A 26,403-nucleotide genomic window follows, 5' to 3' on the forward strand; every position below is an offset into this window, starting at 1 on the left:
TAGAATCATATTAGCCTAGACTTTTGTTAACAGGAATAGTAGAAAGGGAAGAAGGTACTCTGTGGTTTGAGGTCTGGCATTTTTCTGCAGTGTTATCAGTCCTCTTCCTGTTCCTAATGAGACCACCTGGGATTCATGTACAATGTTCACACCATCTTGCTTATCTTTAGTGTCATTCTAATCCAATAAATGGATATATTCACTGTAGATGTGCAATTATTATATTCCCCTAAAGGTATAGAGCTCTATTGGTTTTTAGCTGAAGGTTGCTTTGTTGTCTGTGGCAGTGTAATCGAGGTTTTCTCCGGCAGTGCCTTCACCACGCCCATAGAGGGAGTGAGAGAGCGAGGTCTGGCATGCCACCGTGCCCCGATAGGCCCATGATCTTCTCCCTCGCCATCTGTGAATCAGTAGGCCTTCTGGACCAATCAGAGCTGTGTGCATCTAAGGACTGACCTTTCAGGAGGGGGGGAGGTGCGTGGGGGGTGCGCTTCGTGACTATGAAGGTTCGAATTAGGATGGAGTCATGGGGAGTGGAAGTGCGACGTGTCAGAGGAGTGACCGATTGAGGCCAGAAAGAGGGTGTAGTTGGCAGGAGGGTGTAGTTGGGAAGAGGGTGTAGTTGGGAGGCAGGTGTAGTTGGGAGGATGGTATAGTTGGGAGGCGGGTGTAGTTGGGAGGCAGGTGTAGTTGGGAAGAGGGTGTAGTTGGGAGGCAGGTGTAGTTGGGAGGATGGTATAGTTGGGAGGCGGGTGTAGTTGGGAGGCAGGTGTAGTTGGGAGGAGGGTGTAGTTGGGAGGATGGTATAGTTGGGAGGAGGGTGTAGTTGGGAGGCAGGTGTAGTTGGGAGGAGGGTGGAGAAGGGAGGCAGGTGTAGTTGGGAGGATGGTGGAGTTGGGAGGGTATAGTTGGGAGGAGGGTGTAGTTGGGAGGATGGTGGAGTTGGGAGGGTATAGTTGGGAGGAGGGTGTAGAAGGGAGCCAGGTGTAGTTGGGAGAACGAAGGGCAAAGGCAACCACGCCAGTCCTGCGTCTCATTCAGCCTTTTGCTGCCAGTTTTAGATTTTACCTCAAAGATGTGATATTATATAATTAATATAATGTAATATTTATATGTGTTTGTCTTAATCTTTAATGGAAGTGTTCTAAGAGTAAAGTGAACGTTTTGAAAAGTGGAGGGAAAAATTTAGAAAAATGATTTAGGCTTGTTTTGTACAAGCAGGCGATTTAGAATATCTGCCTGAAATATCCAGTGGCTGCTGTCAGGTTAGCTGGGCCTGAGCAAGGCTGTTGTGTCCCTAGTAACATCGCTAGTAACCCCCTTGATGATGTCCCTGGTAACATCATTGATCACATCCATGGTAACATCCTTGATGATGTCTTTGGTAACGTCATTGATCACATCCTTGGTAACATCCTTGATGATGTCCTTGATGATGTCCTTGGTAACATCATTGATGACATCCATGGTAACATCCTTGATGATGTCTTTGGTAACATCATTGATGACATCCATGGTAACATCCTTGATGATGTCTTTGGTAACATCCTTGATGATGTCTTTGGTAACGTCATTGATCACGTCCTTGGTACCGTCCTTGATGATGTCTTTGGTAACATCCTTGATGATGTCTTTGGTAACGTCATTGATCACGTCCTTGGTAACGTCCTTGATGATGTCCTTGGTAACGTCATTGATGACGTCCTTGGTAACGTCATTGATCACGTCCTTGGTAACGTCATTAATGATGTCCTTGGTAACGTCATTGATGACGTCCTTGGTAACGTCATTGATGACGTCCTTGGTAACGTCATTGATGACGTCCTTGGTAACGTCATTGATCACATCCTTGGTAACGTCATTGATAATGTCCTTGGTAACGTCATTGATCATGTCCTTGGTAACGCCATTGATCACGTCCCGGCCGCATAGTCGGCTCACCAGCTTCCGCAGTCAGGTTTCTAGGCAGCAGGTGGCAGTCACCGTGACAGCAGGAGTCTCCAGCTTTGACCTGTTCATGCCGTGAGCCATTTGATGTGTCATGTGAAAAGTTCTCAGAATGCCGAGATGTCTGGTGGATCTACCGCTAGATTAACTGCGACTGATCTGGACTGTGATATTTTACATATACATCCGTCTGCTCACAATCGCCATCCTGAAGACACACACCGTCTTTCTGATAAACTCACTGTGAAATGCATCCAGGTTACACTCCACTATTTCCAGTAGTTTTTTCTCCAACTGTATTCACGCGTGACACCTCTGGCCTGCCTCCCTGTAGTACTGATACTTTTCTCAGTCACTATTGTCATTATCAAGTGCATATACTGTGCCTGACTGCTCATGCAAACTTACCTCATTTGTTGAGTCCATGTCTAAGCTTTCCATGGTCCTATTTCAATGTGTCCTGTTGCTGTTATGTTTTTTAAAAGGGTTAAAGTGATTAAAGTAATATGCATTTATGTTAAATTTAAAGTAACTGCATTACATTGATCCGGGTCCCCAGAGCTTGGATGTGCTCAGACAAGTGTAACGGCATCATCTCGTTTCTCTTCCTGCACAGGCCTGTGGTTCGACTTGGAGATCTCGTACACCGGTTCTTTTCTAATGACCCTGGAGACCAAGATGAACCTGGCCAGGCTGGGGAAGGAAGGAGAGGTCTGTGGGGAGGCAGCGAAGGAAGGGTGAGGGTGCCGCCCACCGCACGCGTACGCATGGAGGAGGCTGCCGTGGTTTTAGTTCATGCCACGTCACGATGCATTAGACGTATACTTATCGAGTGACTGCGTTACGTATGTGCGAACCGGAGAGACGGCGAGAAGGTCAGTAACGTGCACTGAATTTTCCACTGCTTCATTTTAGCCTGACGTGTTGACCCTGCACGTCTTTGCAGCCGGAAACCGACTGATCAGTGTAGAAAACACGAAAAAAGTTTTTGTTTCCCCCCATGCATCTCCCTGCTTTAGTAAGCTAATCTGTTAGTCTGTCTTGTGCTCTTTTTTTGCACGTTTCTCTTTCTCTACACACCTCTCTACGCTGTCTCTCTCTCTCTGTCTCTCTATTCTCTACTCTATGTGGAATCAACCGTCTGTGGACCCATGGTGTGTTATTGGTGAGTTGAGTCTGGCTCCTTGCTTGTCTCCTGCAATCTCTATCAGATCTGTTTCATCTCAACCCTCACCAGGCGAGCTTCACAGCTGCCATTCATTACTTCAGTATAGCCACGGCAACTTGCCATGTTACTGTCTAACTACTGCACCACTGGAGAAGCTTCAACACCAGTACTCGCCCCCCTCAAGCACATATTAATGATTCCGGGTTTCTGCTACGCTTACTACCCTTTGTTCAATATCCTTTTTCGTCCTCTCATATGAAGCGTTAATGGAGGTATAAGAGGGAAGGTGTGTGGTGTGTGTTAGGTGCAGACCCCGCACATACTGCCTGGCGGACAGTGATGAGGAGTCGTCCAGCGCGGGGTCGTCAGATGAAGAGGACCCGGCAGAGGTGCCCGAAGTGCCCGGCGTGGAGGGGTGAGTGTACGGGGGGGCGTTCCCCTTGACGTCTGCCAGAGGAGAGCTCTCGACATGGTCAGGGCACATCTGGGTGGAGCTAAATAAATGAGTCCAGTGTTGCTGAATCATGGACTGCCTGTCCCTGCCCCCCACCCTGCAGCTACGTCGGGGGTCACCGGCCAAGCAAGATCATGCGCTTTGTGGACAAGATTGCCAAATCGAAGTACTTCCAGAAAGCCACAGAGACAGAGTTCATCAAGAAGAAAATGGAGGAGGTGTCTAACACCCCTCTGCTCCTGACTGTAGAAATACAAGAGTGCCAAGGCACGCTGGCTGTCAACATTCCACCGCCCCCTACAGACAGGCTATGGTATATTCCACCCCCCCCCCCCCCTCCTACAGACAGGATATTGTACATCTACATTAAAGCACAGTTTGCCAATCTTCATTGATTCTCACCTGTTTAACGAGTTTAACACGTTATTACTATGCCCTCTGCTGGTTGTGTGGGGTATATATAACATAATCCCAGACTACTAAACCTGGATAGCAAAGCTACCATGTATATCTATCTATCAGGCGCTGGTTTGTTGTCCAGGTATGGCTTCAGAAGGCCCCCTCACCTGGAGCTGAAAGCCCGGCCAAAGCTTGGAGAGAGGGAGGTGACACTCGCCCATGTGACTGACTGGATCGAGAAGAAACTGGATCAGGAGTTTCAGGTGTGTTGCAGTAAGAGCTCATTTTTACCACCTGGTGATCAACCTGAACCTGGACTGGGACATTACTGCTCTGTGCTGGACCCAATGGTTTGGCAACATATACTTTAGATTAATACCATAACATTATTCAGTGTGCCGTGTTCTAACATGGTATTATTTAATCCCATCAGCTCTGGTGTGTTATCTTGTTATATTAGAGCACGGATGCTCAGCTAAATTCGCTCTGGATAAGAGTGTCTGCTAATTGCCATAAATGTAAATTGAGTTGGACATGTGCTTGAATTGGATTCAAAGGTAGAAGGGGGTCAGCTCAGACTTGACCTCAACACAGAGGTCAGCTGCAACTTCAGTGCGTCATTTATGTCATTGTTCCCAAAGATTTAAACTGACAATCAGTGTGATTCGGCATAGCATAAGCCTCCTGCTAAAATTAACCACCAATCATTGGAGGAGGGGCATGTCTGTTCTGTACAGCTTGGATTACACCTGTCGGTATCTTGGTCTGACTGTTGCTTCTGTTACCTGCCACAGAAAATACTCGTCATGCCGAACATGGATGATATTTGGCTTCCCATCATGCACTCAGCCATGGACACGAGATCCAGTGTGAGCTTGGTTTCTATGACAACTGATACCTATAAGGACATGGAGCCCTTGGATGTGGAAGACTCTACAGGTGACCTGTGAAAGCTCCTCAAAGAGACGCGAACAGTATCAGAGTCCCAGCAGTGCACTTATCTTTACCTTTCCCAAACGGAGATGAGATGCTACAGTTGGAAAGAAGTCTAAATGCATGTTAATAATGCATTTTTTCACGGACAAACAAATGAATGAGGTCATGTTGAATAACACTTTATGCACAGATGCGCTTTCAACAGTGTTTTGGAATTTCTTTTGAAATTGAAACATAGTCATGACACGAAGAACAGAAAAGATGGCAGCTGCAGCAAACAGCCGAGCTTTCAGCCTCCTCTCTGCTACAAGCTCTGTCCTTCTGCAAGTCTCGGGCAACGTCTACTTCAGTGCTTTACCTCATTCATTTGCAGGGTAGGATGGCAGTCTCGCTCCGGTTCAGGCCAGGTATGTGCCAGCCAGCAAGATCTGCCATGGCCGTTAGTTTGAGAACATGTGTACCTGCCTCACCTGCCGTGTCGACATCATTTAGTCTTAGGAGTGTCTTTCTGATGTTAGCTGGCATTTGATACATAAATTGTATTCCTCAAAGGGTCCTAATTTAGTGTGTCCAGTTTAGAATAAAAGAGAATATTGTTTGAGACCAAGCCACACTGGCATCTCAATTATATAAATTATTAAGTCAAAACAACATTTTACATCAAATCCTTTGCCAAGAAGTGACGTTTACTGGTTCGTGTACACAATTCTCGTCAAAAGCTGTTTGCTTCCAGTGCAGATGTGCTTTGTCAGACATAGCCAGGTTCATGCAGCTATGTATCTTTGCCAACCTTTGCCATTTGCTGTCTGAGGCATATACGTGACATCTGATTATGCAATTAGATCAATTTCACTGTGCTGAAGGACACCAGCCAACACTGTCCCCCCCCAACCAGAAGTGGCCCTATCCTTGCTGGATAATGTAGTGGGTATGATGAAGATGCTTTCGAAGGACCTTGAGTGCATTTGCCATGGTACTAGCAGGAAAAGACGCCACACAGAGTGCGTCAGGAATAGAATTCTACACAATACTCTGCCTTTAATGTTTTTTTTGTCATTGTGCAATATGGAGAAGCCATCTGAATGTGCAAAACATTTCCTTATTTAAGTTTTTGTCTATATAATTGGAATCAGCATCTTACACATGATCTAAAAAGGGGGGGAAAAAACAGATACATCAAAATTTGGGGTTAAGCCTTTTTATTCAATAGTAAATTCAATTCAACCATTTCAGACGATTCCTAATACATACGGATGACGTGGACGTCCTCAAACCAGTCGTCTTTAGTTTCTCCACCCAAAGCATCTAAGACCACAAGGGTGCAGTCAGATTAAGAGTTGAGGAACGCTAGTGTCTCAGGTGCAGTGCTGATACAGAACAAACATCTATAGATCTACAAATAATCTAATCAATATAGACTTGAGGTTCTTGATCCGCAGTAACATCAACCAAACAGCTAGTGAAATGGGACATAACAGGACAAGTTTTAACTTACCGCTGTAAAGTTCTGAAGTACCTAATGCTCATATATTTACATTTTTCATTTCAACAAAAGGCAGAAGTGCCCAGACTTCTTTACAAAGATAATCAATCTAATTTCAACATACACTATTTGTGCCATTGTTTGTGTAACCTCAGCCAATGTGAAATGATCTGTGTGCTTCTGTTAGCCAATCGCGCATCATTTCCTTTGCACTTTGTGAATGTTTAGATGATTGTTTATCCATACTGTGACAATGATTGTGTGTGGGGATCTATAAACAGATTTTGTTAAAATTACTTGACTGTGTAAAGTTCTCTGAGCTCGTTTTCCTAAACACACCACTTTAGTAGTCCATTCAGCACATCCCAAGCCCCTCCTGAGTTGGGTCAGGTCTGCAGAGGACAGGGACCCCCACCCCCAAACTGTATGCACATGTATGGGAAATTAGTGTAGTTTGCTTTTAAAAGAGCAACTTGGGATGAAAAGCCAAGAGGCCCCAGTTATAACAAACCTTTGATTTTGCACTGTAGCTTGGCCTGTGAAGCCACGGAGAAGGCTGCAAAGGTTCAAAGACAGTGCCACCAAACAGCACAAACGACACGAGACCAAACATACGGAGCTATGGTTTATTTATTTTTGCATGGACAACCTTGGGCCATCTTGAATTCATGGACTCCACACTCTCCCGTATCTGAAGGTTCAGCTAACCCTGTGACGACAAAAAAAAAAAAAAGTAGTGACAATTTTAATAACGACCAATTTATTACAACACAGTTGTTAATGCTGCAATTAGGTCTGATCAGTCACTGAAACTGACTTCACTGTTAATCAGAAGTCTAACGCATTAGCCACATCACTTCAGACCAAGCTTGACAAGTTGGACGTTTTTTGCAACTTACCAGCCTTTTAAAAAGTCTATTCTCCCTCATAGGTTGGGCAGATATTCCTGTAGTAAAAAATGAGAAATGTGAACCTTTTCGTTCAAGAGTTCTTTTAGAGGTTTGGTCTTGTCACTCAAGTCTTGCTTCACAGTTCATCAGAATTTTCTCCAACTAGCTAACATACACGCCTAATAAAATACTGGCTCAGCCAAACAGTCTCGATTCACACAACGCCTAAATTGAGGGGAAGAAACATGTTTATCGTTATTAATGAAGGGCAATCGTTTATTTAGCAGAAAATACCTTCACAACGTGCCGCTGCGTCGCACGAAGCCTCCTCCGATTCCCACACTTCGAGCACGTGTCGGTGTTACGGTCAATTCAGTCCCCCGTTCCGCCAAAACCGCGGATATTTAGTTGTTTACGCTACTTTTTCAGCATTTGTCTGTTTTAGTCAGCTTGCTTGCTAGCTAGATTTAATGCGTCGGATAAAAAAAAAAAATCTTAAAACTACTATTAAGTTGCCTTTAAATTTCGCGCATGCGCGGTTTTGGGGGAACAGAATTGACCGTAACACCGGTGCCACGCAGTCCACGAAGGCGCGTTTTGACATCCTAAAATGGATGTATGCACGTTCAAATACACAAGTACTTATATAAGACGGTTTTTAAAAGTTCCTTAAAATAGTGTCATAAAAGGTAAATACTTTAGTTAGTCAGCTTATTCCTGTAATCTACTTACGTGTGGCGTGACCTCCTGGTTGAAGAATTCACGTTTTAGATTTACATTTTAGAAGTACACCCTGAAATTCCTAATATACACTACGTAACATATAACGCGCGGCAAGTACAAGATAAGTATTTGAAAATGCAGCTTAGGCACATGATCGTAGCCATGTCGTCGGTGACTCTTATCGGTCTCGTGTAGACGAGCGCCTCTCCTTCCTGTTAAGGACCGCTAGCCCGTCGTTTTCCGGTCTCGGCGGAAGTGACGTGATTTTCACAGCCCGCCCCCGCCCCCTTCCCTCTTCGACGTTTACGCGCATGCGCATATCGCTCCGTGTCGGAAGCAGGAGATGTGTGTCTGCTACAGCTGGCGAGTGGCGACCGGACGGCATGGAAAGCGTTTAGCTACTGTTTCAGAAACAATTCGCCGCGTATTTTTGGACCCTTCGCGCTTTATGTGAACGTGTGTTCGCCTTTTCGACGATGGCCTGGGGCGTGTGTAGCAGGGCGCTGGTGTGGTGCATCTTTGCGACGTTTTTCGGCGCTCCGCCGTTGACGGTACGTATGTGTTGACTGTAATCTCACACAACTGTCACTTGTGCGCATGCGCGGGGTGTATGGGGTACAAACACACACCCTGGGGTAACTGCCGGGCTTTAACTACCCCCACACGGGTCACAGCTGGCCCCACATGGGCACTGTGTACTCCGGTCTGGAAACAAGTCACACTGGAGACCCACCTGGCCGAGCCTGGCCCACCGTGTATAACTGGTTTATGTGTGTAACGTCCTAGAAAGGGATGTGTGCCAGGTTTAGTCTTCTCCCAGTATAACCAGTCCAGTGAAGCTGACTAGATAACTGGTGTAGATAACTAATATCGTTTTCTTTACCATATTATCGAGCCTTAATGCACTTAACCTGTGTCATTAATCCAGCCCCATGCTGGATATGTGGGTTTTAAATGCCTTAATATAGTAATACCTTCTAGTAAATGGAGGTGTGTAATTTCATGACTGCCCTCCATCGGTGCTTCTAATGTCAACGCTAGATATGATCTGTCATCTAATGTGTGTCGTCTTCACTGTGTTGTACTGTGTGAATACATGTTCCTCATATCTTGTTGCCCTGTGAGCTCATAATGGAAAAGTTTCTTCCCTGTGGACTGTATCGGGACAAACTCTTTCTGAATGTTTCTTGAATATGCATGTGTTTTGTGGAACAAGTCGGTGCATGGCCACGCATAAGAAGAGGGTCGGCGTATATGGCTCCCGTTTCCTAAAGTCAATAGATTACGTCGAGGTCTATGTACCAAGTCTTATCACAAGTTAATGTGTTTGTGCAGACAGAGTGTGAGACCAGCGAGAGAGACGTAGGCCGTATTATGAAGGCTGGCCTGACCCTGTTGATCTAATACTAGGCCCCATTGTTTCCATTATTTTCCACAGTCAATAAAAAGCGTTATTCTTTATGTGGAATACAAATATCCAAATGAATTCACAAATAATATTTCACCTTCCTTTTGTATATATTTGTGTCTAACAGCTTTAGGTAGGCTGGAGGATATGACTTGGTCTTGGGGTACATGTTTTTACTTCTCATATATTTACTTCTCTTTTTCTGTTATTTTTGTGCTAATTGTTTTTTAATCGTATGCATTTTGAAGTCTTCAAACATGTGGGGTGTGGGGCATTAACACAAACAAGTACAAGCTCACGGAGTTAAAGTGCTTCCTCCAAAGCACATCGTTTACAATGTGCTGGCCATCACCCTAACACACAGTGATGGTTATCTCCACCTGCTGAAGCAGAGTGTGAGCTTGTACACAGCTCTAGTTCTGTACTTCAACTCTTATATTAATGTGTTTTCCAGTTCCCATTTTTGTAGTTCTCTGTGTGGCTCCAGAGGGGCCGGGTTGGGCCTTCTAAAAGTGTCTGACCACTGTACTTACACCAGTGGTACTTTACATCTCGGGAGACGTGCATCAGTATGGTTTAGGAGGATGCCGGGTAAACACTGGAGTACCCGCCCTCTTTCAGGAGGCGGAGCCGGCTAATCACATAGCCTGCTGTGTAAGGCCTACAGCAGACAACCAGTGTTTTAAAATTATGGGGTGAACACACCATGTGGGGAAAGGGCTTGTACTATTACATTGTAAAGGCTCTGCCAGAAAAAAAAGTTATTCAATGCTTGTCAGCATGTACAGTATTACGCCATGAGGTTATGCAATGTCAGCTTGATCTGTCGAAAAACATTCCATGGATATCAAAGCAATGAGACACTTTCATTTCCACTTGTGCAGACACCAGCCTGCAAAGAGGCAGACCGACAATTATGGGTTAGCCAAGGCGCTTAGCTGGGGCACCTGGCAAAACTGGAGGGTTTGGAGACACCTGCACACTTCTGTCTTCCCCAGAAACTGAGAGCTTGCTTGGTGTTTTCGGTTGGGAGGGAGAGGAAGGAGGGGGGTGAGCTGCTCTCTCTCTCTCTCTCTCTCTCTCTCTCTCTCTCTCTCTCTACTTCTCTTCACTGGACAAGGGGTGGGAGAATTTGCAGAAGTGCAGAGGGGTGGAGAAGAGGGAAACATGCCCTCCCTGGTGACTACTCTCTGGACCAGAGTCGTCCACCAGCGGTGAGAACACGGTGGAAGCTGGCTGTAGTTCAGCAGAACACGTCCCTTCATTCATTGTTTCTGGTTCACTCCTTTTTTTGGTCCTATTATGAGTAAGATCAGCAGGAACAAAGAGGAACCTGATCCTTGGGCCAGAAGTTGTGTTCCAGCATTCTTTATTGCTAGCAGCCTCGGAACTTTCTTACGTCTCTTGAAGACATCCTGGACCTGAACATCCAGTGTTACTACTAACAAGTGCAGGCTAATGGGTCACAGGTAGCATGACGAAAATGAGATCTGGTATGAGAACTTGTCTGCTACAGTGTCGTGTTTCTATGGATACAACACACTCACTCATCTGGCTGGGTGTGTGTCTTTCTCATCTTTTCATTCATTCTAGTTTCTTTTTTCTTTCCTCCCTTTATTCTTTTTACTTTCTTCTTCAACTCTGATGAATTTTCTTCTCTTGACTAACAGATGCCCCAAAATGGCAGATATTCCCTCGTGTTTATTCTTTGGCCATGGCCGAGCTTCTCCATGTGGGCCCGTGTTCTCTACCCCAGAGAGAGCACTGACAGGCCTTGGAAAGATTGACATCCACATGGAACCGAGAGCTGTTCGGCCCACGCAGCACGTGGGCTGTGATCGTCTCTGAGTCGCTCTGCTTTAGTTTTACCAGAACTGTAGCCATCGATGCCTGAAGCAGCTAATGTGCTCCCTGACGTACACACACTTTGGGCCTACCCTTGGGCTACCACCTTGGCTACGCCCTCTTAGTCTTGTTGGGGTTCATAGAAGTCGATTCCTGTGGTTTCCTAAAGCTTTGTACCCCAAGGCTGATGACGTATATTAAAGGCTTTTGATGTCGGTTTAGACTAGCGTTGTGTGTGTGTGTGTGTGTGTGTGCGCGCGCGCGCTGGTAGTAGTAGTCACTGCTATCTCTCCTAATGGCATGAGGGAGCCCAACTAATGCTAGATCACTTCATTTAGTGTTTATCATGCTGTTACTTGTGGTTAGCAAAGTTGTGTTGTGGCGGGTTGTCGTTTCACTTGCAGTAACCGCTGTCACTCATGTTTGTCATGGTTCTGTATGGCGTATGTAACTGGTTGGTCCCCCCCCCCCCCACAGGGTTTGTGCAGCGCCAACACAGTGTCTCTGCCCGAGAGCCTGCTCTTCATCTCCACGCTGGACGGCAGTCTTCACGCCGTCAACAAGCGCTCGGGCTCCATCAAGTGGACGCTTAAGGAAGGTGAGCAAAGCCTTGACCTCCCCTCCAAACTTCTTGGCTCGGGGCTGCCCGGCACCAGAACTGGTCACCCGATGGCTGGTGTTGTCCTAGTGAGAATCGCACTAGTCGTTCAGCGTGCTGAATCTATCCAGTTAGTGAAAACAGCGTTTCAGTTCCTAAAGGGAGGTTTTTGCCCCACCCGTCTAAACACAGCACAGGGTTAAGGACGCTAATGGCAGAAGATGCTCGCTGCAGGGCTCTTCAGAGCCGTCACGAGTGTTTATGCCACGCACGTGCTCACGGGTGAACGTTAACCCACTCAGAGGACACAGACGGTGCACCATTGTCAAGGCCAGTTGGTGGGTGAAGTCGAGTCAGGCCCGACACCTCCACCCCCTCCTTGCGACCACCCGCCTCACCCACGAGCTCCAATAAGAACCCGGCAAGCTTTTCTCAATATTCTTAGCAGGAGGAGCACCGGGTGTTTCCGGCCCGTTGTCACCACGGTGGGCTGGGTAACCCGATGTGCTGGCTCAGCAGGTCCTGATCTTGAAGAGCGTGTGCGTAACGTGTAGACAGAAGAGCTTGAAAGAAGGGCGTGGTTTCAGGAAGCCGTTGGGGACCGACCTTGTGTAGTGGAGTTATGACCAGCCGGTTGTTTGCCCAGTAGTAGCGAAGCGTTATCAGCATGCCGTGTGCTCGGAAGAGTGTTTGCACAGGCGGTTACTGGATCAGGCCGCGGTTCCCCCTCTGGTGCAGTGTAGAGGAAATTCAAATATTTGGGGTGTGGGGTATTAACATAAACAAGTATAAGCTCACAGTGAAGAGTTAATGCAGCTGTTTACGTTTTTGGGTAGAAACCACTAGAAGATGACTGACCCCAAGACTGGCCAAACAAAGTTATTTTGCCATTTGTCTTATTTTTCTGTCAACTCTAGGATCAGAACATGGATCTCGGCGCTCGGTGGGTCAACGTGCTGGGTTTGCCGACCTGCGGTTCGGTTCCAGCTCGTTGTGTGGCCGCAGATTCACATTCTAGCGCGACGGCGCTCTTTTGTTTTCACGTGTCACTTAAGCATTATCTCCTCCTTCTCGCAGATCCTGTTCTTCAAGTGCCGACCCACATGGCAGAGTGAGTAGCAAAAACAGGAACCCGACGTTCTGCTGAGCTAGCACGACTCTTCCTGCCCGCAGCGTCGCACCGTCACGTCCGCACACTTCTACTGATTTCACACAACAAAAAACAGCCGCGATCACTTTGATCCCTCGCCGGGTAGAAGAAAAGCTCACGCCGCTCTCTCTCCCTTCGCAGACCCGCGTTCCTGCCGGACCCCAACGACGGCAGCCTGTATTCTCTCGGAGGAAAGAACAACGAGGGCCTGACGGTGAGGGAGAGGGAGAACGTTCATGAAGCAGCGTGGCTTCTGTCTCCTGCGGGAAGGCCGACCCGCCGGTCTCGCCCGCTGCAGAGCGTGGGCGTGGTGACCTTGGAGAACCTGCTTGGTTTTCTTGCATAATTTCAGCAGTCAAAGTAAAAAAAAACAAGACTATGACGCCCAGTCAGTGTTGGTGGGCAGCAAAGATTAGCTTTACCGTTTCTGTTCTGAAAATAGACACCCAAGCCACAACACCCACACGGTGGGCGGCCATTTCTCCTCCAGATGAGGAAGCTGTTTTTGTTGAGATGCTCCTGGATGGTGGAAGTGGTTTGGTTGTGTGGTGTCACGGACAGCTGATGTAATCGGGTGTTGTCGGTGTCGTTACAGAAATTACCCTTCACTATCCCCGAGCTTGTCCAAGCTTCGCCCTGCCGCAGTCCTGATGGAGTCCTTTACATGGGTAAGAGCTTCAAACACGCTCCTCACAGGGGTTTACAAGGACTTCTGAGGAGAAACATTCTTCTGACCACACATGAATAGCTCATAGGTCCCTGACTTCTGAGGAGAAACATTCTTCTGACCACACATGAATAGCTCATAGTCTCCCTGACTGTGGAGCTCCAAGTTCTCATTAGTATCACTACAGCTTTCTTTGGAACCAAAATTACTCCATTTCTAACACACCTTGTTGGCACCTAATCGCTGCTGAAAGACTGTTAAAGTGAGCGTGAAGGGTGACATTGCACCGCTGATCTCGGTAGATCTTGACCCAGGTGGGAGTGTTGGTGCCTGGGTCGCGTTGGCAACTGCATTTCCTCCGCTACACATCTGGCCACAGCGTTCGACTTCCGACCTCAGACAGCTGTTTTTCCACCTTCCTCTGTCTCAAGCATTGTTCTCAACACAGGTTGATTATTCTAAGAAACTGACGAGTGACCCACCCAAATCTCTTGCTGTTGTCCTTCAACTAAATAAACTAAATAAACTCAAGAGACCACAGGCTTTGCTCTTCCAATTGTTCCTTTGACCTCCCTGGGTCAGTAGAGCTCAGCTCCTTAACTCTACTGTCAGTCAGAGAGAGACCATGTGGGCACTTCAGGGTAGTTCACGATAATTCAGCTAGTTCATATTATGTATGTGTTTATTGTCCCATATATATTTGCCCTGCCCAGTGATTGATAGCCATGCAGGTGGGATGTAGGTAGATTAGATGGCATTTTTGTTTCAGGAAGACCAGTGATTTAATCCCATTACTTGTTAGGTGTCATTGTGGATTATCAGAGGGTTAAATATGTAAGATGTGCTTTGCAGTTTTGATCGTACCTCAGTGAAATGCACCATGGCAACCACAGGAAGTCACCTGGTTTGACTCATCAGTTTCATGTTCACATAAACACTCGGCGTACTGTTCATATTCATGTTCATCTCGGGTCAGATGTTTTGCAGTTCCGAAAGTGTTCTTCTCTGGTGTGGTTTGCATGTGGGCAGGAATATGTCTAGCTGAACCTCGGCTAAGACAGCTGAGACCCATGTGGTGGGTGGTTGGAACCAGACCGAACAGACGTTGTTGATTTATCACTCGCTTGGTTGAGCACTTTGGGCCGACTTGACAGAAGCACTTAGCACATGGGGGGGGGGGGGGGGGGGGGGGGGGGGGGCTTCCTCCCGAGTCGATTTAGCACCTCTACAAAAACGTGTTTGCACCATCAAGTTCAGCAGTGAGGACATGCGCAGCTTTTTGTAAAGTGGCGTTTGGTTTTTGTAGCCAGCGCTGCTCCACACCAGGTACACAAGTGACGACACCGCTGCTTTTCCCGTGGGCCTGCAGGTAAGAAGCAGGACGTGTGGTACGTGGTGGACCTGCTGACGGGAGTGAAGCAGCAGACCCTCACCTCGTCCTTCGCCGAGATGCTGTGTCCGTCCTCCTCCTTGCTGTACCTGGGCCGCACAGGTGAGTGTTGTACGTGTGGCCGCGCAGGTGAGGGCTGTACCTGTGGCCGCGCAGGTGAGGGCTGTACCTGTGGCCGCGCAGGTGAGGGCTGTACCTGTGGCCGCACAGGTGAGGGCTGTACCTGGGCCGCACAGGTGAGGGCTGTACCTGTGGCCGCACAGGTGAGGGCTGTACCTGTGGCCACGCAGGTGAGGGCTGTACCTGTGGCCGCGCAGGTGAGGGCTGTACCTGTGGCCGCGCAGGTGAGGGCTGTACCTGTGGCCGCGCAGGTGAGGGCTGTACCTGTGGCCGCGCAGGTGAGGGCTGTACCTGTGGCCGCGCAGGTGAGGGCTGTACCTGGGCCGCACAGGTGAGGGCTGTACCTGTGGCCGCGCAGGTGAGGGCTGTACCTGTGGCCGCGCAGGTGAGGGCTGTACCTGTGGCCGCGCAGGTGAGGGCTGTACCTGTGGCCGCGCAGGTGAGGGCTGTACCTGTGGCCGCGCAGGTGAGGGCTGTACCCGGGCCGCGCAGGTGAGGGCTGTACCCGGGCCGCGCAGGTGAGGGCTGTACCCGGGCCGTGCAGGTGAGGGCTGTACCCGGGCAGCTTCACCCCTCCCTCAACATGCAGCCATAAACCTCATCACGTGTCTTCCTGAGATCAGACAAACAGCCCCTATTGTCCACCGTGCTGCACCGTTTGGCCACACTGTGCATTCTCATAATGGCCAAGATGCATTTGCATTTTGCGGCTGATGTGAAACCCCCATGGCCACTTTGATAGGAGGACGCGCTATGGCATTCGTTTATTTCTGTATGTTCTGTATGCCACCATTATATCCAGAAGGATGCACACATCAACAAATGACAATAAAACAAAGATTAAATAACCTCAGGGTTGCGTTTCCCACCAGTCTTGTCTAATAAACGAGTGGTCTGTTCTGTCTCTTCCTCTTGTGCACGGTGTTCACCATTGTGGTGATTTGTGCTTCGTCCTGTTGCTCCTCCAGAGTACACCATCACCATGTACGACACCAAGAGCCGAGAGCTGCGCTGGAACGCCACCTACTCGGACTACGCCTCCACCCTGCCCGATGACGACACCAACCACAGTGGGTTCATCTCTCCGCACCTCCACCCCCTCATCTCACACCCGCGGTGTGTGTGTGGCCAAACTGCTCAGACGGCCCTCCAGTTCTGATATTAGCACAGCCGTGACTTCTCTCTGAGGACATTCAAAAATGTTCTGCTCAGATGAGATTCTGAACTACCTTTTAAAGACAAGTTACACCAGTTATAGAATATTTTTTCTTTATTATGTTTGCTCTTGTGGCAAGCACATTTCAAAGGAGCTGTAAGCCTTTGACGTAATGGTAGGTTATGCCAGTCTTTCACTACCTATATACCTGCAAACTTGAAACTTCGAAACAAAGGAACAAAATGTCCAAGTACACTTGTTCTCTATCGTGGTGTGACTTTCCTGGTGGCTGTATAGTTCCTGTTATCAGATACCGTTCTATTTTAAGGCTAATTCGACCAGAAAGCCCCCTGGCTGCGTTCTTTATGTTCGCTGCAGTGGTCATGGATGGCCAGGCTAGTGTTGATAAAGCAAAGGTATGGACAAATAGGAAGATCTCCAAACTCCACCACTTACACACACTTGGAATAATTGGTGTGACCTCCTTAATCTTGCTTAAACCGTATTGCTGTCCACTGCAATGGTAACTAACTAGCCTGTTAGCACAGTATTCTCAGAACAGGACACAACTTACTTTAAAGTGCTTTAAAAATTACCTTAAAGTGTGATATAAAGGAATCCGCCTGAACAAGACGAACAAGAACTACAATTATGCTACAAAATGCTTTTCTCTAAGCTAGCTAATCCCTCTGTGAGTGTAGCGTAGAACGTACAGTTTCCCACGTCTCCGCCCCTCCAGAGATGGCGCACTTCGTATCCAACGGCGACGGCCTGGTGGTGACCGTGGACAGCGAGTCGGGCGCCATTTTGTGGGCGCAGAACTACAACTCCCCCGTGGTGGCCGTCTACATCTGGCAGCAGGAGGCCCTGCGTAAGGTGGCGCACACCAACGTGGCGGCGGAGACGCTGCAGTACCTCACCTTCACGTCTGGCCAGGGCGGGCGCATCACGCAGTGGAGGTACCCCTTCCCCCGCGAGAGGAAGCCCGGGGACAAGCTGACGTAAGTGGGCCACCACCACCACCACCCTCACCCTCCAGCTCGTGCGTCTCCAGAGTCTTTTCCCTGTTTTCTAACCCCTCGTAAATTTGAGGCTGTTGCTCTGTCACTCGTGGTTTCTGGATGCAACACCGCGTTTACCCGTTCAAGCACTGCGCCACATTCCTACATGATGGATTCTTTATTTATTTACTTTATCTAATACGGAAGACAGGAACACTAATCACTGAGAATGTAAATGTGCTTCAGGGCAAACCCAGTGCCTCTGTACGCTGAGATCAAAGACACGCATTTGTTTAATGGTGTTTGGAGGCGATTACAGGAGGTTGATACTCGCAGGTGTTCCACAGTTACAACCATCTACAGAAGCAGCATCTACAGCTGCCTTTAGACATTTTTGACATGAAACCCTTTGAGGGGTTTTTTTTTTTTTTTTTTTGCTTTGTTTCCCTGGAAAAGTACAAACTGTTTCGTGTTAATTGAACAGACGAGTCATTTCCCGTAGAGAGTTCCAGACGCCAGACTGAGAAGGTGTGTGTGGTTTTGTCTCTGTTACCACAGGTCCACCCTGTACGTAGGCAGGTACTCCACCAGCCTCTACGCCTCCCTCTCCCTGGTGCACGACGGCGTGACTGTTGTGGTGAGTACCGCACGGCCTCGGGGAGGGGAGGAGAGGGTGCCTCTGGCCTGGCGCTCCGTGTCGGGGTGACCTCTACGTGGTGACCAGCTTGACATGCTGGCTCTGCGCCAGTCGGACTCTGTGCAGCCGTTGGAGGGTGCCAGGCGGGCGATGACCCCATGGGGGGGGTTCTAAATGTCCCTGGTCCACTTCACCAGGCCCTGATGGTGAAGAGATCTTGTAATGGAGCACATTGCAGTGCCGTAGGTTGTTTTTGTCAGTGCAAGACCGCTAGTCATGAACAGGCATGTGAGGTGTGTTCCGCATATGATGATGATGCCGTCTCAGTCCACTTGTTGAATCCTGTCTCTGTCTGTCTTGTCTGTGTCTCCTCGTGTCCCTGTCCGTCTCTCTGTCTCTCCACATGCGTCCCTGCGTCTCTCAGCCCCGGGGCAGTACCTCCCCCATGCTGGAGGGTCCTGAAAGGACGACGTCCTCTGTGGAGGAGGAGCAAGAGTGCGTCATCACGCCCAGCACTAGTGTGAAGTTCAGCGCTGCCCTGAGTGAGCACAGGGCCATTAACAACATGAGGAACTACATCCTCCTTGTTGGTATGTCCTAGTGAGGACCACATCTGGGCCACTTCTCTCCTGATCTGTTCCTTCCACTACTGTATGGTTACTGCAATGTCTTGGTTATGTCAGTCATTTACACGGCTTGGAACTTGGAAAGATGTCTGCCTCCAAAACGTACAGACCTAAACTAAAATAAGCGTGTGCTGCCCCCTAGTGGATTAGCTCATGCAGTGTTTGGTTTTTAGTTATTTGTAATATGAGAGTTTGAATCTGTGCATGCATTTAATAATGCATGTAAGCAGCATGTAATGGTTTTTATTTAATCAACCAATGTGTTGCTCTAGAAGTTTATGGTGTGTGTGTGTGTGTGTGTGTGTGTGTGTGTGTGTGTGTGTGTGTGTGTGTGTGTGTGTGTGTGTGTGTGTGTGTGTGTGTGTGTGTGTGTGTGTGTGTGTGTGTGTGTGTAAATAGAACATCTGCACTGAACGTACACAAAAGTGAAAAGCACCCTTGTGAATGTGTTTGATGTTTCTCTTCCAGGTCATCACGAGACTCCTCCCCAGGCTCATAATAAGATTCTTGAGAAATTTCCGGAAAGCATTCCCCGCCCACAGAGCAACGTCATCCCCCCTACCACGGAGAAGTCTATGGAAGAGGTGAGCGTTGTGTTGACGCACACGTGTGTGTGCGCGCCAGCTGACACGCTAGCGCCAGCTGACACGGCCGAACCGCCACAATCTGTTTGTCTCCTGAGTCAGAAGGTGAACGACAGCGGTATGGAGGACAAAAGCCCCGCCCCTCCTCCCGTCCGGTCCCTCCAGGAGACGGCCGCCCGCACGCCTCGCACCGAGGCCCCCGTGGACAGCATGCTCAAAGACATGGCCACCATCATCTTCAGCACCTTCCTCCTGGCTGGCTGGGTGGCCTTCATCATCACCTACCCCAAGGTACCACAACCACTCCCGTCCCTGCCGTAGACAGATGAGGTCTTGGTTTTAATGACGAGGTGATATCCACAGGAGGTTCTGTTTCGCGAGTGTACTTCTGGCTGGATTAACTTTGTTCTGAAAGACTTGATGACCCGGGTTGGCCCTGGTGTGTTTGGTGACATTAGCGCTTTGTCCTCTGTTGCCGTTTAAGAAGCTGCATTGTTCCTCTTGCGTCCATGTTTTCCGTTAGCTAGCCGCATCGTTGCCAAGCATTGCTTGTGATCTGGCCTCGTTGCCTAGCAACCTCTGTGCTTAACAGAGCTGAGCAAAGCACTTACTGCAAGAGCTCTGCCCGACTTTTCAGAGGCAGTCTCAGAGCAGCGGGCCCCACAGAACCGGCCCAACCCGTTCTGCTGTGATTCACATCCGAATCGGACACCTGTGGCTCTCTTTATCCTCCCTCCTCAGCCTTATTTCACTGCGGCATCTTTTAGATTTCCTCTTATCTAATTTTGTATTCATGTTCCCCATTTTCCCGTTCTTACCGAGATACCAAGTTATAATTTCGGCCTGTATTTATACTGCACTCGTCTTGAATTCCTGTGCTGGGTGCCTATTTCTCCACGTACCGCTACGATGTTCCCTAGCGAATAATGACACTGTCTCGTGTAATTATCCCCTTACGCTAGTACGGTCGTCACCATGAGCACTCAGCTCAGCCTCGCTGTGACAGGTTTTATGATGCTACACTAGCCTGTCTTAGTATCGGCCGCCCTGATCTCTTCCTTATTTTGATCCACGAACTGTGGATATTTTCTACGTTTGCAGCACAACAGGTGTCTAAAAATAATTCACACCTGCCTTAATAATTCGTAAAAACCTCGCTGGTGTAGTACCCTCTGAAGAGCCAGATCTTCACTCAGGAGGTCCCATCTGGGTCGTGGAATTTCTCCGTCACAACAACCAGGGTCTCTCTGTAAGAAGAGTTTCGAGCTCGGAGAGTGTCAGTCAGTGAAAGCAACACATGCACGCAGAATGGTTACTTCACCAAAATCATTCTAGTTTATTCATCACCATGCCAGTCTTTATATACCTTATGGGCTGGTTGTGTGTTACAAAGTCATACCATTTACGGACACAGACGAGACATATGCTAGTACCAGTAAAGCCTACTTAAGCACATAAACTCTGCACTCCTAGGGAGACTCGCTCTTGACGGGCACAGGTCTTCTGTCTGGATCATGTCTTCTGTCTGGATCATGTCTCCATTCCTGTCTTTTCCCCCTCTGTCTAGTCCCTTGACCCCAAGGGTCACCTTAAGCTTCCTCATATGGTCTTAGAAAGTAAGAATTCAGCATTTTCCACAACAGTGCGCAATGGGAGAAGGAGACCATTGATCCAGGATCAGCCCTTTCCCCGTTCACCCAGCTGTAGCGGTCAGCGTGGGCTAGGACGTCACCCTGGCCCCGGGTCAGTGCTCCTGTGTCTGTGTGCAGAGCATGCAGAAGCAGGAGCTCCAACACCAGCAGTTCCAGCAGCGGATGGAGGAGAAACTGGATCTCCTGCAGCGCCAGCAGCTGCTGTTCCAGCCGCCCGGCGACCCCGACTTCCTGGAGGCCGTCCGCACCCGGCCCGACAGCTCCGACCACAGCACCACCAACGGGACGCCGCGCGCCTCCAACCACTCCGACCTGTCGGCGGCGGAGGCGGGAGGCTCCGCCCCTGAGCAAGAGGAGGGAGGTGAGGAAGACGGGCTGTCGGGGAGAGCTGGGCTCCGACGCTGCTGGGTCTGATGGGTCTGATGCGTCGCTTTTCTCTGATCAGACTTTGTGTTATTTGTAGAGGATGAATCCAACGTTGTCCGGGTTGGCAACGTCACGTTTAACCCCCGGAATGTTCTTGGGCACGGCGCCGAGGGAACTATTGTGTACAGGTCAGAGAAGAATCAGTTTTTGATGTGATTTGAAGTGAATCTGTGGCACTACTCGGTTGTCGTCATCAACCTAAAGTCCTAAACCCCCCCCTCCCCCAATGTCGTCCAGGGGTCAGTTTGACAACCGCCCCGTGGCCGTGAAGCGAATCCTCCCCGAGTGCTTCAGCTTTGCCGACCGGGAGGTGCAGCTGCTGCGCGAGTCGGACGAGCATCCCAACGTCATCCGCTACTTCTGCACCGAGCGCGACCGGCAGTTCCAGTACATCGCCATCGAGCTGTGTGGCGCCACCCTGCAAGAGGTACCAGCCCACTCGGGCCGCCCCTGATGGGCCACGTCACGGCACCTCTCTCCACGCTGACGTCTCTCCGTACAGGGCGATTGCATGCCTCTCAGACTTTTTTGGGAGATCTGTAGAGTTCTTTTCCAAATGTAATAACCGGATCCTTTAATAAACTGCTGCGGTCCAGGATCATAGATGAACCGTTTTTCTCTTCTGTGTTTCTCTTGGCAGTACGTGGAGAAGAAGGGTTTTGATCGTCATGGTCTTGAACCAGCGACACTCCTGCAGCAAACCATGTCTGGCCTGGCACATTTGCACTCTCTCAATATAGGTACTGCTCATATATAATACTAGACTGAAGTGTATGGGTATATACGGGTATTCCTGATATAAACCACAGTGATGAACTGCAGTATGTGTACTGACACTATAAACCAGCTACGGTGTAGGCTTTCTTGATCTGGGTTCACACTGCACTTTGTTGGAAGGTTGTAAAATGTGAAATACCGTACACTGCCTTTTTTAAATGCTGTGTTTCTACCTCAAAGTTTAATCCCTGGGTCTGGATGTGCTTTATGCAGTTAAAATTGTAATCAAACACCTCATGAAACACAGCTAGAGGAACTGGTAGAAACCCCCACGTGGTGTGAACCTCAGGCATGGTGTCTTAGTTTGGGGTCTCTTCTTCGAGACGAGCTCACGCCCCCCACCCCTCCTCTAGTTCACAGAGACCTGAAGCCGCACAATATCCTGGTGTCCATGCCCAACGCCCACGGACGTGTGCGCGCCCTCATATCTGACTTCGGCCTGTGTAAGAAGCTGGTGGCGGGCAGACGCAGCTTCAGCAGGAGGTCTGGGGTGCCCGGCACTGAGGGCTGGATCGCTCCCGAGGTGCTGAGTGAGGATGCCATGCACAACCCTGTGAGTGGCCTGCAAGCTTGTGGGTGGTGCGATACAGAATGATACAAACGATACAATACAGAACGATACAATTTATGAAATGATTTTCAATTCTGGGATTTTAGTCTTTCTGATACTGTACTAAAAATGTCTTCTCAAAAGTTCTATTCTATGCAGAAGCATGTAAATTCTAATTAAAAAGCTAGTAAGTGTCTACATGTGTTACTAGGGCACTAGCACACAGGTACTTACACTGAGGTAAGTCCTCTTTCACTGGGTCACTGAAGTGGCCAGTAGAATAAGAAAACGGGTGTGAGTTCATTCAAAATACACACTGACATTTGACAGCTTGTATTTTAAATCCTGCTTACTTGGCAAACTTTCGTCTCTTTACGCCATGCTGGCTGCAATTCTGTCAGGTGCAGACTGGTGTGTCCTTGTGTGAGCAAAATGCATTAGCTTATCCCATTTACAAAAACAAAACCCCTCCATATTAATTCAAGGTCATCTAAACTTTAAAACAGGAAATAAACTGCCACTTCATAATAATAGCATGTAGCAGTAGCGAACTGTGACCATCTCACCCCCCCCCCCACTCCTCTCCTAATTAACTGCAATAAAGAAAAAAAATTGAGACGACAGTACAGCTTTAGAAACGTAATAAACAATAACATCTGTACTAGATAACTTCTTAAAGCTTGGTCTCAGTTTTGACCCTTTCTGTCATTAGCCTGTCCCTTTGGATTAATACAGTACAGTATTTAGCCAGCACTCTTAAAACCATATCAACCTCCATTAGATTGAGATACTGGCCACAGGATTGTTTGTGTTTAAGATGCCGAGGCTGACAGAGCTGGCATTAACCAAATAGCCCCATTAACATTTGAACAGTGAAATGGTGGCACTCATCCTTCCTCACCGTCCTCTTCTCCACTGCAGACCTGCAAGGTGGATATTTTCTCCGCTGGCTGCGTGTTTTATTACGTGGTGTCGCAGGGCCGTCACCCGTTTGGGAAGTCACTGCAGCGCCAGGCCAACATCCTCCTGGGGGCGTATTCACTGGAACATCTGCAGCCAGACAAGCACGGTAAAGACGCCCTTTCATTCCCACCCCCGACCCTCATGACGAGCGCAAGAAGTCGTTCCAAGATGGAGGCTCCATCATGCAGCGTCCTGTAGCACGTCAGTTGGTTTTGTGATGCGACCGTGCTGAATGTTTGTGCCGTTTGGTATTTTGCAGAAGACATCGTGGCCATTAACCTGATTGAGCAGATGCTTAGCATGGAGCCGGAGAAGAGGCCGTCAGCGGAGAGGGTTCTAAAACATCCCTTCTTCTGGAGCCTGGAGAAGCAGCTACAGTTCTTCCAGGTATTTCTCGCCGCACCATCGTCGCCGCTCCATAAAGTCCCCAAACCTGGTCTGGTCCAGTTTCACCACTGTCATTCTACGATGGCTGAACTTCCTGCCGCACCTTTATAGGACGTGAGTGACCGAATAGAGAAGGAGCCTCTAGATGGACCAATCGTGAGGCAGCTGGAGAGAGGAGGGCGGGCCGTGGTGAAACAAGACTGGAGGGAACACATCACAGTGCCTTTACAAACTGGTGAGTGCCTTTACAAACTGGTGAGTGCCTTTACAAACTGGTGCGCGCCTTTACAAACTGGTGCGCGCCTTTACAAACTGGTGCGTGCCTTTACAAACTGGTGCGCGCCCTTACAAACTGGTGCGCGCCCTTACAAACTGGTGCGCGCCCTTACAAACTGGTGAGCGCCTTTACAAACTGGTGCGCGCCTTTACAAACTGGTGAGCGCCTTTACAAACTGGTGAGCGCCTTTACAAACTGGTGAGCGCCTTTACAAACTGGTGAGCGCCTTTACAAACTGGTGAGCGCCTTCACAAACTGGTGAGTAAGTTGGCATGTAAATGTAGAACTAATTTACAGTGCATGTAAATCTTTAGCTGGGTTCACCTCCTGCCCTTTGATATATGGAGAATGTTCGTGATGATGCAGTAACTCCGAATTTTCTTTTTTACAGATCTACGCAAATTTCGCTCATATAAAGGTGGATCCGTTCGAGACCTGTTGCGTGCCATGAGAAATAAGGCAAGCCTGCTATATATATATATATATATATATATATATATATATATATATATATATATATATATATAAATGAGGCTACAATTAGATTGTCTACCTTCAGTGCCCTACTGAGCAAAGCTGCTTTGTCCCCATACAGAAGCACCACTACAGGGAATTACCTGAGGAGGTCCAGGAGACGCTGGGCTCCATTCCAGACGACTTTGTCTTCTACTTCACCTCCCGCTTCCCTCACCTGCTGCTTCACACACACCTGGCCATGCGTGCCTGTGCACAGGAGCGCCAGTTCCAGCCCTACTACCACAGCTCCGAGCTCCTCCCACGGACCACTAACACGCAGCCTGAGATGCAGGCTCCCCTGGCCCCGCGGGGCCCCTCCCCGTCCCCACAGACAACCCCGCAGGAAGTCCCGGAGCTGGCTCCACCTCCTGCGCCCCGTCCCGCGCCCCCAGACCAGGGCCTGCCCGGGAAGGAGGACGCCGCCTCATAGATGTGCTCCGCTGGACACGCCTTTTGTGGGCGTGTGCTGGCTCTTCTGATTGGACACATTCCAGGGTGGCATCTTTGGGACGTGGTGGGGTCCAGGCCTGCAGTGCTTGGGCTCCTTCATTGCCAGAGCTGCCAACTCATCTCATGTGCCTTACTCGGTCATTTTAGCTAAAATTGCTCTTTTTAGCCCTGCCTAATGGTTGTGGTGAAACCAGGCTTAAAGACATCTTGATTTGATCCTGTTGTTCTGACCACGATGTTCTCATCTAATAGTTTTGTTTTTATACTGTTATTATTATTATTATTATTATTATTACCCCTCCACCCCTCCCACACACCCCATTTTATTAAGAACTCTTTTGTAAAGGCTGATTACTGTGATGCACATGAATGAGACAGAGACTCTATTTGTTGAACTCTTGAAGTGATCAGGGGACGTCTACTGTGCAATGTTGATGATGGTGAGAGTCCTCACTGTTAAGTGCATATTTTTGTACATATTTTGATCTGTGATCAGTCAGCTTGGCCAGTGTGCCTTTTTAAATCTCACTGCACTCCTCTCGCCCGCCGGGGTCAGAGAGGGTGTTCCTCTAACGCTTTAATGCTGCCTGTGGCTGTTGACCTGGCTCGTATCTAATAGGGAATTTCTGTTCTGGATAAATGTACACAACAGTATGCATTGCAATTTCAAATGCGGTAATTACCAGGGCTTGTTATTACCAGTTGTTTCCCATTTAACCTGTGAGGTTTAATTGCAGAACACTGTGATTAGACTGAAAAACGGTATAAATGTGGTTGACGATATTTTCGGTTATGTAAGGTATCATTTTAGCTGTCATGTGATTCCGGTTTTTACATGTAAATACAGATTCATCAGTTGCCTCAATCAAGTTAGAAGTGCAGACATGTTGAGGAAATGTCAGATTTCTTGGCTCTTACACTTTTTAAAACACAGATTAAGAGTTAATTATGGACATTTACTCCATCTTATGTGAAATGCATTAAATGGGAGAATTCACACTTGTTGCCATAAATATGTTTAGAAATTATTTTTAACCTTGCATTTGAGACATGTTTTTTTTTCTTGTTTTGTTTTGTTTTACACTTTGACGTTGAAACAAGCTGCCACTGTACAATCCCAAACTGCACAATAAAGCGTTTCAATCTGCTGTGGGTCTGGACCCGCCCGCATCCGTGAACCTGGGCCGAACTAACTTTCATTAGCGGGGAAACGAAACTCCGAG

At 48.4% G+C, this 26,403-nt stretch overlaps 2 protein-coding genes, 1 long non-coding RNA gene and 1 other non-coding gene across 7 annotated transcripts in view; 2 read left to right on the forward strand and 2 right to left on the reverse strand.

The window, feature by feature from the left end:
- Window positions 1–6,683, forward strand: part of tex2 (testis expressed 2) — a 28,320-nt gene extending 21,637 nt beyond the window's left edge. For 2 of the 3 annotated variants that reach the window (XM_076986964.1, XM_076986972.1), the window contains 5 exons: window positions 2,564–2,684; window positions 3,420–3,530; window positions 3,673–3,882; window positions 4,111–4,231; window positions 4,763–6,683. In XM_076986964.1, the coding sequence (XP_076843079.1) occupies window positions 2,564–2,684; window positions 3,420–3,530; window positions 3,673–3,882; window positions 4,111–4,231; window positions 4,763–4,918 (719 nt within the window). In that variant the 3' untranslated portion in view covers window positions 4,919–6,683. The remainder of the gene's footprint in view (window positions 1–2,563; window positions 2,685–3,419; window positions 3,531–3,672; window positions 3,883–4,110; window positions 4,232–4,762) is intronic. The other variant, XM_076986979.1, reaches the window with a different exon arrangement.
- Window positions 6,684–6,832: 149 nt separating this feature from the next.
- Window positions 6,833–6,968, reverse strand: LOC143508993 (small nucleolar RNA SNORA50). The gene has a single exon (XR_013129570.1). It is a non-coding gene; the product is annotated as a small nucleolar RNA SNORA50 (small nucleolar RNA).
- Window positions 6,969–6,999: 31 nt separating this feature from the next.
- LOC143487816 (uncharacterized) lies at window positions 7,000–8,254 on the reverse strand. Its single transcript, XR_013124380.1, has 4 exons — window positions 8,010–8,254; window positions 7,572–7,882; window positions 7,287–7,333; window positions 7,000–7,096 (listed from the first exon to the last, which is right to left on the reverse strand). It is a non-coding gene; the product is annotated as an uncharacterized LOC143487816 (long non-coding RNA).
- Window positions 8,255–8,313: 59 nt separating this feature from the next.
- On the forward strand, window positions 8,314–26,328 carry ern1 (endoplasmic reticulum to nucleus signaling 1). Of its 2 annotated transcripts, XM_076986992.1 has the most exons (22): window positions 8,314–8,551; window positions 11,731–11,851; window positions 12,929–12,962; window positions 13,143–13,215; window positions 13,597–13,669; window positions 15,038–15,160; window positions 16,147–16,248; window positions 17,074–17,335; window positions 17,894–17,972; window positions 18,397–18,562; window positions 19,067–19,182; window positions 19,285–19,473; window positions 20,952–21,195; window positions 21,298–21,388; window positions 21,498–21,687; window positions 21,901–22,000; window positions 22,391–22,590; window positions 23,509–23,656; window positions 23,810–23,937; window positions 24,049–24,172; window positions 24,606–24,673; window positions 24,810–26,328. In XM_076986992.1, exons 1-22 carry the CDS (start codon window positions 8,477–8,479, stop codon window positions 25,158–25,160), a joined length of 3,057 nt encoding a protein of 1,018 aa, XP_076843107.1. In that variant the 5' UTR covers window positions 8,314–8,476; the 3' UTR covers window positions 25,161–26,328. The 2 variants fall into 2 exon arrangements, with proteins under 2 accessions (XP_076843107.1, XP_076843113.1); XM_076986998.1 differs by lacking the exons at window positions 8,314–8,551; window positions 11,731–11,851; window positions 12,929–12,962; ... (1 more) ...; window positions 13,597–13,669; window positions 15,038–15,160 and adding an exon at window positions 15,188–15,509.
- Window positions 26,329–26,403: the final 75 nt, after the last annotated feature.

Source organism: Brachyhypopomus gauderio, chromosome 2 (assembly GCF_052324685.1).
Source record: "Brachyhypopomus gauderio isolate BG-103 chromosome 2, BGAUD_0.2, whole genome shotgun sequence".
In the NCBI taxonomy this organism is placed as follows: domain Eukaryota; kingdom Metazoa; phylum Chordata; class Actinopteri; order Gymnotiformes; family Hypopomidae; genus Brachyhypopomus; species Brachyhypopomus gauderio.

Bases quoted from the DNA above. Each gene is read 5' to 3' on its own strand.
- ern1 (XM_076986992.1), top strand. From the start codon at position 8,477: ATGGCCTGGGGCGTGTGTAGCAGGGCGCTGGTGTGGTGCATCTTTGCG. The intron at 12,963-13,142 runs GTGAGTAGCAAA...CTCCCTTCGCAG, and splicing joins GTGCCGACCCACATGGCAGA to ACCCGCGTTCCTGCCGGACC. The intron at 19,183-19,284 runs GTGAGCGTTGTG...CTCCTGAGTCAG, and splicing joins CGGAGAAGTCTATGGAAGAG to AAGGTGAACGACAGCGGTAT.